This window comes from Pleuronectes platessa, chromosome 12 (assembly GCF_947347685.1).
Source record: "Pleuronectes platessa chromosome 12, fPlePla1.1, whole genome shotgun sequence".
Taxonomy (NCBI): domain Eukaryota; kingdom Metazoa; phylum Chordata; class Actinopteri; order Pleuronectiformes; family Pleuronectidae; genus Pleuronectes; species Pleuronectes platessa.
The window spans coordinates 23,798,072-23,812,035 of NC_070637.1; the positions used below are offsets into that span (position 1 = coordinate 23,798,072).

At 41.8% G+C, this 13,964-nt stretch overlaps 2 protein-coding genes across 3 annotated transcripts in view; both read left to right on the forward strand.

Annotated features, from left to right (window-relative positions):
- LOC128453930 (protein NLRC5) overlaps nucleotides 1-13,964 on the forward strand; it is a 359,511-nt gene that overhangs the window by 155,685 nt on the left and 189,862 nt on the right. The gene's annotated exons all lie outside the window — the stretch shown is intronic.
- LOC128453932 (poliovirus receptor) overlaps nucleotides 1-13,964 on the forward strand; it is a 214,067-nt gene that overhangs the window by 115,507 nt on the left and 84,596 nt on the right. For both annotated transcript variants that reach the window (XM_053437074.1, XM_053437075.1), the window contains one exon: nucleotides 4,966-5,139. In XM_053437074.1, coding sequence (XP_053293049.1) covers nucleotides 4,966-5,139 — 174 coding nt within the window. The remainder of the gene's footprint in view (nucleotides 1-4,965; nucleotides 5,140-13,964) is intronic.

The following is a 13,964-nucleotide window of genomic DNA, read 5'->3' on the forward strand; positions in this document are numbered from 1 at the left end:
AACAAAGTTAGGACCCTGGACATGTTACCACAACTGTCCCCATAAAGCAGTCACTAACTCAAATAACTTTACAAATCAATCACTGCTGAGCACAGTGAGCAAGCCTCCGAGTGCAAATGATCATCTAAGCAAGCCCCCTGGTACCTGCCTAACTTCAAACTAACCCTAACTGTCTTCTGAGGCGTGCCGGGCTCGAGGCCTCTTTAAAGCAAAGCTCAGTTAACCTCAGCCATGTGACCAAGGCCCTGAAATGCTCGCCCCCACCAGAGAACAAGTCTCCACCCAGGATTACCTCGAAAAAAATAAATGAATAAATAAATATAACAAATAGTGCACCGATGGAAGGACAGATTGCTCTGCCCAGCTGGCACACTCCCTAACTAACCAGGGAGATCACTCACAACTTAAAATCATAGCACTCAGATTCAATGCTCACCGTACTCACCATGACAAGAAGCTGCTCACAGCCACCCTACCAAACACCACCAAAGCATACCGGGTTACTCTGTCTAGGGGAAAAATAGAAAAAAAATAACTCATCCAGATTGATCCCGGACCAGTCCCCAATATGTTACAACCCGGCTCGACGGAAGTAACATAAAGTAGACAAACAAGGATTAAATATGAGAAAACTGGGTTTATTGTTACGAATGGTAATCAGACTGGTGAATGGGAGCCATGCGGCCAGCCCTGCTTAGCAACCCCCATGAGTGAAGCCTCCCAGGCTTTTAAGGCAGCAGCAGGTGCCAGGTAACGAGTTGAAGGAGGGGCTGAAGGAGGAGCTCCAGGAGGACTGCAAAACAAGGAGCAGATCTGCACATAACAGTGGGAACATTCAAACGAGGGGCGGAGCCAAAACACATATCTCCATGACAGCCAGTTGACTCTGAGGTCCTTAAATCCTTCTTCACTTTTCAGACTTTCTTTCTTATTGGGTCATTATTTATTTAAATTGTCTCAGTTCTGCTCTGCTCACTGTCCCTCAGTCATCTGTCACTCACCCAGCCTGTCAGTCACGTCCACCTCATCAACTCCATTCACCTGCACTCACCTGCTCCTGATCACTAAGAAAGTGTCAGTAAATAACATGTGGACTGAGGCCGAGCACTCGTCCTCCTCAGGTTTTCAAAATAAGACACATTCTTATTGAAACACGTTGGACAGTTGATAAGTATAGAAAGAAACAGGAAGTGACTGTCAGGAGCCATCCCTACTTTAAACAGTGTTTAATTACACAAACCTGCTCAGTGACCAACACACAGAGAAGAAGCTGATGAATGAAACAATGGTCAGACATGTCTGATCTGATATTTATCTTCAGGTCACAGACTGAACTGAGGTCAGCAGCATGTTGAGAGTCTGTGTTCACATGATGACGATCCACAACAACAGGAGGACACATTCAAATATTCTTATTTCTTTATCCAGGTTGATTTTCTGCAGACTGTCAGAGATCAGCTGTTCTTCTCTGGCTTCAGCTCTGAGGTCAAACCCCTCTCATCTGAGAGAACTGGATCTGAGTATCAACGACCTGCAGGACTCATCAGTGAAGGAGCTGTGTGGTTTTCTACAGAGTCCAACCTGTCGACTGGAGACTCTGAGGTCAGACATCATGTTTTAATGTCAAAGGTTCAGTCTAAATATAATGTATATATTTAAATATAAAGTATTTAATTCTCAAGTCTGTCAAAATAAAGTATTTAAATATAAATGGCTCATTCTAAAGTAAAGTAAAAAACAGTTGATACAATTCAGATGAAACTAGTGAAAACATCTCTAGGATTCTTTTCTCTTCAGTTTCTAACAATGGATCCTTTCACCTGAATCTTCCACACTGGAGCTTTAAGGTCAAAGGTCAGAACATGTGTTCCTAACAGTGAACACTGACATTGCGCTGAGAGGTGTTTGTAGAATGAGCACTGAGGACAGAGTCAGGCTCAATGTGACTGAAGTTTTAGTGACAGAGAAACAATCCAATGCTGAACAATGTGTACATGTAATGTTTCTGTGGAAGCTAACCAGGACTTGTCCCGGTGGTCCTGTGGACTGACCACATGACAGCGTGCTGCGTTGGTGTTCTGGGACTGGGCTCAGGGTCCAGAGTCCAAGTTGATTATATTTGATTCCTTTTATTTTTAGGACAAAGTTCTTCAGCCCTGTTTCTTTTACTTTGGGTTCATTTCCAACATGAAACCCTTCCTCTGGTTTCAGGACTTACACGGGGTCGTCCATGTCTTTATCTTTTCACCACTAGATCTCTGTCCCGCCCTGTACACACGTGTTCCTCAGGCTCCCTGCACCACTTTCAACTGGTCAAACTGCTGCTCAGATCATCACCACTTCTAGAGAACATGATCATAGAACTGCTCGCCCTTTCACACATCAACTGTGGAACATGTTCTGACAAGTGGGTCGGACATTTCCTGGAGCTGAAGCAGCAGCAGGAGATTGTCCGGGTCCGACTCGTTCACAGCAACAGGAACATGTGGGAACATTCAGACGAGGGGCGGAGCCAAAACACATATCTCCATGATAACCAGTTGACTCTGAGGTCCTTAAATCCTTCTTCACTTTTCAGACTTTCTTTCTTATTGGGTCATTATTTATTTAAATTGTCTCAGTTCTGCTCTGCTCACTGTCCCTCAGTCATCTGTCACTCATCCAGCCTGTCAGTCACGTCCACCTCATCAACTCCATTCACCTGCACTCACCTGCTCCTGATCACTAAGAAAGTGTCAGTAAATAACATGTGGACTGAGGCCGAGCACTCGTCCTCCTCAGGTTTTCAAAATAAGACACATTCTTATTGAAACACGTTGGACAGTTGATAAGTATAGAAAGAAACAGGAAGTGACTGTCAGGAGCCATCCCTACTTTAAACAGTGTTTAACGACACAAACCTGCTCAGTGACCAACACACAGAGAAGAAGGTGATGAATGAAACAATGGTCCAACATGTCTGATCTGATATTTATCTTCAGGTCACAGACTGAACTGAGGTCAGCAGCATGTTGAGAGTCTGTGTTGACATGATGACGATCCACAACCACAGGAGGACACATTCTAATATTCTTATTTCTTTATCCAGGTTGGAGGACTGCAGTCTGTCAGAGATCAGCTGTTCTTCTCTGGCTTCAGCTCTGAGGTCAAACCCCTCTCATCTGAGAGAACTGGATCTGAGTGACAACAACCTGCAGGACTCAGCAATGGAGGAGCTGTGTGGTTTTCTACAGAGTCTAACCTGTCTACTGGAGACTCTGAGGTCAGACATCATGTTTTAATGTTAAAGGTTCAGTCTAAATATAATGTATATATTTTAATATAAAGTATTTAATTCTAAAGTCTGTCAATATAAAGTATTTAAATATATAGTATTTATTTATATAGTATGTAACTATACAATATGTAAATATAAAGTATTTAAATATAAATGGCTCATTCTAAGTAAAGAAAACAACAATTTGTACAATTCAGATGAAACTAGTGAAAACATCTCTAGGATTCTTTTCTATTCAGTTTCTAACAATGGATCCTTTCACCTGAATCTTCCACACTGGAGCTTTAAGGTCAAAGGTCAGAACATGTGTTCCTAACTGTGAACACTGATACTGAGCTGAGAGATGTTTGTAGAATCAGGCTCAATGTGACTGAAGTTTTACTGACAGAGAAACAATCCAATGCTGAACAATGTGTACATGTAATGTTTCTGTGGAAGCTAACCAGGACTTGTCCCGGTGGTCCTGTGGACTGACCACATGACAGCGTGCTACGTTAGTGTTCTGGGAATGGGCTCAGGGTCCAGGGTCCAAATTGATTATATTTGATGTCTTTTATTTTTAGGACCATGTTCTTCAGCCCTGTTTCTTCCACTTTGGGTTCATTTCCAACATGAAACCCTTCCTCTGGTTTCAGGACTTACACGGGGTCGTCCATGTCTTTATCTTTTCACCACTAGATCTCTGTCCCGCCCTGTACACACGTGTTCCTCAGGCTCCCTGCACCACTTTCAACTGGTCAAACTGCTGCTCAGATCATCACCACTTCAAGAAAACATGATCATAGAACTGCTCGCCCTTTCACACATCAACTGTGGAACATGTTCTGACAAGTGGGTCGGACATGTTCTGGAGCTGAAGCAGCAGCAGGAGATTGTCCGGGTCCGACTCGTTCACAGCAACAGGAACATGTGGGGACATTCAGACGAGGGGCGGAGCCAAAACACATATCTCCATGATAGCCATGGTTATGTTAAGTTATGTTAAGTTACAGGTTCACTGTGAAGGAGTTAGTGACGTCTCCAGGTGTCGTACATGTGAACGTAGTCCACTTGTTCACGTGACTCCTGAACATGTCCAGAAAGATATTTAGAGACATCTAGTGGTGAAGTTACATATTACAAACAACTGAACCCCGAGGACACAAGGACTTTCAAGCTGTTTTCATGAACTCTGTAAAACAGTGTCTGGACATTTTCTGGAGTTTGACTTTCACATATGAAGAACAGGTGGAGCAGCAGGAGGCCGGACATGACTTATAAATCCTGCTGCGGAAAGATCAGTGTTGTTGTTTACAGCTCATCCACACCGACGTCGGCCCTCATCACCAAAAGCTCTGGAATCTCCTTGTGTTTCCAAGTTGACGTCTTCGTCTTCTACGAGTACGGCTCCTCTTCTTCATCCAGAGATATTTGAGTTCTTCCAGTTTCACGTCCGTCACGTGTTAGAAACCTCATCAACACATCCACTCGCTCTCTGTGAATCCTCTGGACATTCACCTGCTCTATTCTCACATGGACTCACTCAGAAACTTTATTAGGAGGCTGCAGGAAAAGTTCCAGAAAATGTCCAGAACAACTTGACTCAGACTTCAGGACTGAAAACAGAGAGAGTGATGTTTAATCAAAGTTCTTTATTTTCACACATGATCTCATTTTAATTTACAGTTAAGTTTTTATTCTTTATCCAGGTTGGAGAGCTGCAGTCTGTCAGAGATCAGCTGTTCTTCTCTGGCTTCAGCTCTGAGGTCAAACCCCTCTCATCTGAGAGAACTGGATCTGAGCTACAACAACCTGCAGGACTTAGCAGTGGAGGAGCTGTGTGGTTTTCTACAGAGTCCAACCTGTCGACTGGAGACTCTGAAGTCAGTTCACACTGATTCACTTTTTTAGATATCATATCTATAAAACAGCCTTTATACACAATTTATCTTATTTAATTCTAATTTAACATAATTCCTCTTCATACATAACTTGAATCCATTCATTAATTAATCTGTCACGTTTTGAATATTCAGCTACTTGTTAAAACACTGAGTTTAGTTCTGGATTTCCTAAACTGACCAGCAGGACAGAGACCGGGTCCAAATAATCTATTTTTACTGATCAGGACTCGTTTTTATTCCAAGATGTCTGATTTCATATTTATCTTTCATGTTATGAGTCTGTGCTCACATGAATATGTGTTCGTTATTTTCACACATGAACTGGGTTTAATTTACAGTTAAGTTTTATTCTTTATCCAGGTTGTGGAGCTGCAGACTGACAGAGATCAGCTGTTCTTCTCTGGCTTCAGCTCTGAGGTCAAACCCCTCTTATCTGAGAGAACTGGATCTGAGAGGAAACAACCTGCAGGACTCAGCAGTGAAGGAGCTGCTTCATCTACAGCAGAGTTCAACCTGTCGACTGAAGACTCTGAGGTCAGTAGATGGTTGGAGTCAGTCCACGCTGCTTTCATCAGTATTTTACTAAGCACAGTCAGTATCACAGATCCAGGGTCTGTGCTACCAAGCAGGATTTGTGGTTATCAGGTTAACTTCAGGTTTAGTTTTTTCAGTTCTACGAAGCTCGTCCACTTCTTAACGAGGTAAATCACTATGGTAACTTCTGATGAACAGCTAACCTGCTCCAGGTTAAGTTGGAGATCAACCAGTATATAAGCTCCGCCCACTGACCACAGTGACTCTCCACTGTTGTGTGGTGCACACTCTCCTTAAAGGGACAGATAAGGGAAGTTTAAATCAACGTCTGGTTGGTTCAGTTGATCTCTAACTCACCCAGAACATCTCAATGTCTGCAGACTCATCCTGTCACCAAAACACCAGATGACCTCAGTCAGCTTCCTGAAGACAGGTCCATGTGACTTTATTGAGAAGTGATGTCAGAGGTTTCCACCACAGTGTGTGTCCTCAGAGACAGAGAGACAGTGTGTGTCACATCCTGGGATTCAAAGGTTTCTCATCAAGAATCTTCTTCTCTTCCACTCTTCTTGTTAGTAAACAACAGATCCAGATTTCGTGGCCTCGAGTTATTTATCTCGTTCACACGTTATTATGTTGTGGTCACGTAATATATCTTTACCAAATGCCACCAGGGGGCGCTGTAACTTACACATTGACACGATCCCAGATGTTTTACCAGCTGTTCTTCCTGCATTTAGCAGCTGTGACTGAGTTTCTTTTATTTTGGATCATGTGTTTGTTCTCCTCTGATTTTATAGAACAGTTTGATCCTGCTTGTGAAATATGAGGCTCTGCTGTCAGTCAAACTGTCCATGTCTGTGATTGGTCATACTCAGTAAACCCCGCCCCTTTTATGCGCATGCTCAGACCTCGATGAGGAAAACCTGAGTAAACGTAACGAGTTGATAACCAGTGTCATGTGACCACTTATCCTGACTGTGTGTCAGGTTCAGTTGAGCCGATCTCAGAAAGATCTCCTGGACATGTTGAAGTGGCCTCGTAGTTCAGGCCTCAGTGTTTCCTCAGTGAAGCTGTGAAAGGACAATGAGGACAGACGTCAGGATTGGACAGAAACACAGACAGACAACAGTCGGCCAATCAGACGAGCCACAAGCTGCTTGGGATCATGTGATTGAGTTGATGTGAAGACGACAGTTGTTGTTGTTTTCACGTGAACAGGAAATGAAGCTGGACCACAGCTGACAGCCTCACACGAGGAACAGAGACGGTGTCGTCTTCATCTGATCTGAGACAGTTTTTTTCTCTCACTTCATCAGTGAAGAACTGATCAGGTGGATCTTTGTCACAGCTCTGAGATCAGTGGGACTGAAGCCTCTCCTCATCACATGGTAACCAGGAGCTCTTTATACAGAGCAGAACCTCTGCTGAGGTCCATCTGTCTCATCTGGTCCCAGTTTGTCAGAAGCAGATGTTCATCAACACACAGTGAAACATGGCTTCACCTGTAACAGCAGTAAATCCACCTCTCAGGTGTCCACTCTGCACTTTGACATGCAGAGGACACACACTGAGCTCTTAGCGTGTTCATTCCAACACGTGAACATGAAGCAGAGAGGAAGCTGCTCCACCTCTGAACAGGACTGAAGTCCCTGCTGCTCTTTCTACTGGATGTGCTGCATCACTGACTCACAGCTGATGAAGTGAGTCTCTGTAACACTGATGTCTTCTTCTCTCAACAGGTTGTGGTTGTGATCCTAGTGGAGCTGAGTGTGAAGAGGACAGTGTGTGTGGACGGAGGCTGAGCTCTGTCCTGAGGATCCAGAGGCTGAAGCAGCAGCAGCTTGTGTGTAGAGAGGCTCTGACTGGGCCTTGTTGCTGGGAGGCAGAGTGGAGACAGAGCTCCAGAGGAATCAGAGGAGGTTGTTGTAATATGTAACTTCACCACTAGATGGCCCTCCACACCGATTGTGTTTATTCACATGAAGAATGTGTTTATTGAATTGACATAACACAAGCAGAATAACAGAAAAACCCTCTGTAAAGAGTCGCATATATGAGTTTTTTTTAAATTATTTTCCACCTTTGTCCCTCAGTATGTCTATATGTGTGTTTAACCACATTCTGTGTTTATGTTTGTTTATGATCTTAAAGTTCCTGGATTCACGTCACAAATTGATTTAGTTCAACAAAAAGTTAAACACAATCAAATCACTTTGAGTTTAAAATCAGAGTTTTGTCTTTGACACAAAAGATCAAAACTCTGGACTCAAAAATGGGACGTTTTCATTTCTGCATCAGGTGCAGAGCAGTGGTTGCTTTTCTACTTTTGACCCACAGGTGGCGGTGCAGTATAACAGCAGCACATCCCAGTCAAAGCCTTTATATTCAGTCTATGAGTCAAACACATGGATCATATCCTCTGTGACAAACCAGATGTAACAAGAAGAAAAACATCTCAGAGAGAAAAGTTCTGTTTCTACTTGTTTCTGCTGTAATGCTCAATAAACATCCTTCCACCGACTTCACTGGAATCATGACTCAGCTTTTCTTTCCTTTTGTAAACAAACTGGTGGAAACATCTCGTCCTTGGTGAAGGTAAAAGAACAAAATCACCAGTTTGACATAATGGAGACAAGCAGAAGAAATGTGAATGAGACATTTACAATATGAAGAAGAGTCGATGAAGAGCAGAGCGTCGTTAAGTCTCTGAGGAAACTGTTTAATAAACATTTTACCATATTTAATAGAAAACTGACCCGAGGACATTTCATACAAAACGTAGATGAAGATTCTTGTTGTACGTTCTTGACCACCACCTCAGAACAACCACCAGGGGGAGACTGTAGCAGGCCTCTGGGAACAGCAGCATGCTGGGAAATAACTGATGATGGGAGTGACAGAAAGTGTCGGAGAGATGATGTCCTGAAGACAGTGGACATTTTGGGCCTGTTGTGTTGAACCGTTTGTGTTATTTTGTCGAGATCTGATGAAGTTTAGGTGAGTTTAAGTTTAGCTGAAGTTAAGGTTAATTTAAGTTTGTGTTTAGGTCAGGTTCAGGTTACATTTAACCTCTTTCTCTCCCTCAACGCATGTTTGAGGTAAACCGGAGCAGAGTGAGACATCTGTCTAACTTACGAACATTTCTTAAATGAGAATATTTATTTATGTCATTTGTTCTTAAAGAGTTTTGAGGCTTCAGCAGCAGAGGAGTGAGAAGAGAAAAGAGTTTTTATCTGATGATTGACAAAGAGAAAACTACAGGATATCACAAGACTTAGTGAGGAAATGAGGATGGGAAAGTGTCTCCGTCTGATTTCTGTCTTTAAGAGACGAGTTGGAGCGTGGGGGTGCAAGGAGGAACTAAAGATAATAACATTTTAGAGATGTCTCACGTTGAATCATTTATTCATTTAATTTTATAGATGTTCAGGTGAGTGTAGTTTTAGTTGTTGACCTCTGATCGGAAAGTTCACGCGACGCAGCTTCGGTTGAAATACAGGAGTCTTTTTGTTTCTCAGTTCAAATACTTTTGTGTTTTTAACGATGAATCAAAGTTTTCAGGTCATTGTCGCCTCGAGACTGTGACTTGATATCTTACAGTTTAAACATGAACTTTATTATTAATAACACAAATTCAAAAAATTTGTATTTTGGTCAAATGTAACATCTATTAGTATCGTTCATTCGGTAAAATGAAAGTTTCTATATCAGCGAACATGAAGCAGATGTGTCTGTGAACGTCTCAGATAATTTCATCTGTTATTTCTGTCATTTCCTGGAGGAGACGTTTGTTTCAGGTTTGTGGAGCAAAAGCAAAAGCACAAAGAAATGCATGATATAGAAAAAGTAGTTCAATGGATTCAATAAGATTAAGAGAAAAATAAAATGTCCTGATGTTTGATAGTTTCACATCTTCTGCAGTTTGTGTTTATGACTGATGAAGAATAAAAATCCAGGAGATTAAGATTTCAGTCTCTCTGAATTTTCTTAACTTTGTTTACAGCTCAGACAATGAAGAAAGTGACGAGAACACGAAACATGAAAAGAAGGAAATGCTGTCTGAGACAGAAAGACAAGCAAATACCTCAGGATGAAGAAGAGGATTTGTATTTTATATCTGGTACTATTTTGTATTTGAACATCATTTGATGAAACTTTACTTCATCTACTGTTCTGGCACATTTAATGTTTTTTTTAAATGTATTGTTATAAATCTGTGTGCTATCTTTCTGTATGTGACACATTTAGGATTTTATTCATCAGGACTTCTGCTCATGACTTTGATGAACTTCTATCTTGTCCTCTAGCGCCACCTGCAGTTCCAAGCTTCCATTAATCCACTGAACTCTAAATGAATCTGCAGATGTCTTCTCCTCTGGCTCCCCCGTGTGGTCACTGATTGTTCCAACACTTCCTGAGCTCCAGAGCCGCGGTTTGCCGACCCCTGGTCTAGATTGACTCACAGAAGGTAAGTTTAACTATCAGGAGAAGTAAAGATGAAATGTTGGAAGATAGAAGTACTAGTTAGTTTGAATCAAATATTAAAACTGAACACACAGACATGACACACAGTTTTATATTCAGTGCAACTTATACTTGTGTATATCTGAGTAATTAGATCCTTGAACAGACGTTTTTAACTTTAATGTTTTCATGTGTGTGGTTCAGAGTTGGATCGAGTCCAGAGACTTTTCCTGGAGAAGATCAGAGAATACAATAACCTGCGCAGGTAGACACACAAAAGAAGTTTCCTATCATATTGTTTTATTATATTAAATTATTATAATTTGATCAGATCTGTCTCGGAGAGAGAAAATGTAGGATGTAGATGTCCTGCTTATTTACAGGTTAATAAGTAATTGTACCACATTGTTAATACAGTACATGAACAGCTATGGATCCTGTTGTCTCCTCTCAGGTCGAGTGGAGGACCAGTGGAGGAGGAGTCCGATCTTGAGCGTCACCTGTCAGAGGAGACAGCAAACAGTCACATGAGGTGATCTGAATTGGACTTTGACTTTCTACTACTTACAGCTGATGAAAGAGAGAACAATGGTGTTCTAACTGTCTGTTAGAGTTTTCATTCATATTTAAATGTAAATGTAAGTTATTGTAAACTTTGGTTGATCATCAGACTTTAGTATGATGTCAAACTTCTGTGACCTGAACAATGATTTGTCTCGATCAGGGGTCAGCAACCTTTACTATCAAAAGAGCCATTTCTCCTCTTTCCCCAAATAAAACTTGTCTGGAGCCGCAAAATATATTTGATAACACAGCTTATAAAGTATAAAGTAAGTAATGTACATAGTTATACTCATGTTGTGCCAGTTTACACTTAAAATGAACTAGTTTAAAGTTCTGTTTATGCAGATGAAAATCAACTAGTTCACATTCATATGTAATATTTTAAAATTTTAAATCAAAGTCTTGTTTCCAGGACTAAACTAGTTCACTTTCAATTGTTTCATTTTATATTCATTGGGATGATTTAGGAGACGAACCGAGGATCATGTGTTTAGTTATTAATCGATGTTATAAATTTCTTAATGTTTATAAGCTTTGCCCCGAGGTGGAGTGATCTGTCTGAAAGAGGGTGCAGCCAGAGGGTGAAAGTACAGAAACACACGAAACAGTGTGAGTCGTTGAGTTGGTGAATAAATGTAGCAGCTGCTCCAGGAAAGCTGAAGTGTGTTTGTTAGGTTCAAATCAACCTGATATCTGAAACATGTCCTGGATGTGTTGACCTCGAGGTCAAGTTCCTCTTTATTTACACCGTGTTCTCTCACTTCTCTCGTCCACTGTGATCGTGTCGGGATCAGTCGCTGGAGAAGCTTTTGACTCGTTTACTGTTCGTTTGTCTTTATGACTTTAGCTTCGGTTATTAGGAGTTCACCAGGTTTCAGGCCTGTTCTTCAGTAACAGAGACGGAGGAGCGGAGACCCGGTTGTTCGGTGAGTAAACTCTTGTTGCTTAACGCTTCGTCACTTTCAGTTTGCATCACACAATGTTCACAGTGGAACTTAGAGTCTGTGAGTCTACAGTCTGAACTCTGCAGAGATCGGAGCTGCAGAGTCTGAACCTCAGCTGCTCTGACTCGGTGTCATGAGTCCAACCAGCTGTTAACTCGTCTCTTCTTCTATTGATCCACATTCAGTTCTCACAGAATGAAAGACAGATGTCTGTGTTCAAGTCTCTGGTTGTGTGGATCCTCATCACGTGGACTTTCACCACAGCAGGTACGTGAAGTCTGATCCTTCTATATAGAGTTTGTCACAGTGTAGAGGTTGGAGAAATTCACACTTATGCAACATTAATGCAAAAACAAAATTTGAAGAAAAACATTTACGATGAAGATAATAAAAGTATAAATACACAAACTACTGAAGGTTTCCTTTCTATATAAAGATGTGTATGTGAGTAGCGTGTGTGTGTGTGTGTGTGTCTGTCTACGTGAGTGAGTGAGCTTTCAAAATGGCGGCTGGCCACTATAAAGATAACACACCCCCCTGGTGGCATTAGTCAGAGAGATGTGTGGGGAGATGTGTGTGTGTGTGTGTGTTGGTGCCAGGTTAGAGGAAGTAGCTCGTTGCATGCAGAGAAAGACTGTGAAGAGCATAACATAACTAACATTAACTTTCAAATAACTTATAACCAAAATATCACAGCAACACAAGTCAAACTTATAAACATCACACGGAATCGAATAAACAGTCTTTGCTTTGCCTAGTATAATTATTAAGCCCAGCTTTTTTTCAGCTGGAACAGGGGCCTTAGTCAAGGTGGAGGGAATTATGAACAATTACAAATACCAGTCAATTTTGGTACAAAACCTTCAGGCTTCTGTTAGAAAGCTGAAGAGGAATTTCACCTTTCAGCACGACAACGACCCAAAGCAAACATCCAAATCAACAAAAGCATGGCTTCACCAGAAGAAGATTCAAGTTTTGGAATGGCCCAGCCAGACCGCAGACCTGAATCCAATTGAGCATCTGTGGGGGGATCTGCAGAGGGCTGTGCACAGGAGACGCCCTCGCAGTCTGACAGATTTGGAGCCTTTTGCAAAGAAGAGTGGGCAAATATTACCAAGTCAAGAAGGTGACCCTTCACAGTAAAGGTTCCATACGGTACACTGCTTAGTATGACAGGAAACACAAATTCACTGACAAAACCTTCACAATAAGGCAACTAAATTAATTAGCTTACATTCACACTGGGTGATGATCGACCGGTTCTGCAGCTGAGCTGCGTTTATACCAGAGGTTTATACAGAGGGTTTCTTTTGAAAGTGGGTGTGCACGTGTTTTATTCTGTGTACAGACACACACACACACACACACACACACACACACACACACACACACACACACACATACACACACACACACACACACACACACACACACACCCCACAGGATTAAAAAAAAATAATCTTAAGTTTGATTTCCAGATCCTAAATTCTTCTCATCGCAAAGAATGTTCAGATTTTGCTGAATCTCAGAATAAATTTTCTAAATGAACATTTCTGTGATCAACACAGAACTTTTCCAGCTTGGTGTGAATCTGAGCCTCTTTTAGTTCATATCTTTGGTTTGACAGTAAATGTACGTTACACATTCGAATGCCTCGTGTGGCAGGAGGTTGTTTTTGTGAAAGCAGCTCAGATAAAACTACTGTATGTTAACTGTCAACAGCCAAACAGACAGACAGTTCCATCAGGATATTTACATTCACAATCCGTCTGTGAGCAAATGCTCTAATTGCACTTTTAAAAAAGCTTCTATTCACCACAGTTGATCCTGAACTGGTTGTTTTTTTACCCGGTGTCTCACAGATGATGAGGTCTCCTGCGTTTTAGAGGAGAGCTGCATCTTACCCTGCAGTTTTCAACCTGGTACAGACCCAGTCATTTACTGGATGCAGGTGGAACCAGGACACACTCGTGTCCACTCCTACTACAGTGACAGAGACCAGTTTGCACACCAGGGCAAACGCTTCAGAGGCCGGACATCGCTGTTCACAGATCAGCTCTCCAGTGGAAATGCCTCCATCAGGCTGATGGGGCTGCAGCTTCAGGACCAGGGCAAATACGAATGCTACATCACCATCACTGGAGTCACGGAGGACTCAGTTATCAACCTGAGAGCAGCTGGTAAAGAAACTCACAGTGAAAACAGAACACAAATACTAGAAATGATATTTGTCTCTTATTGCTGTTACCTTGTTTAACATGTGTACCGTTGGGCTGAGTTGAAGCTGATACTTAA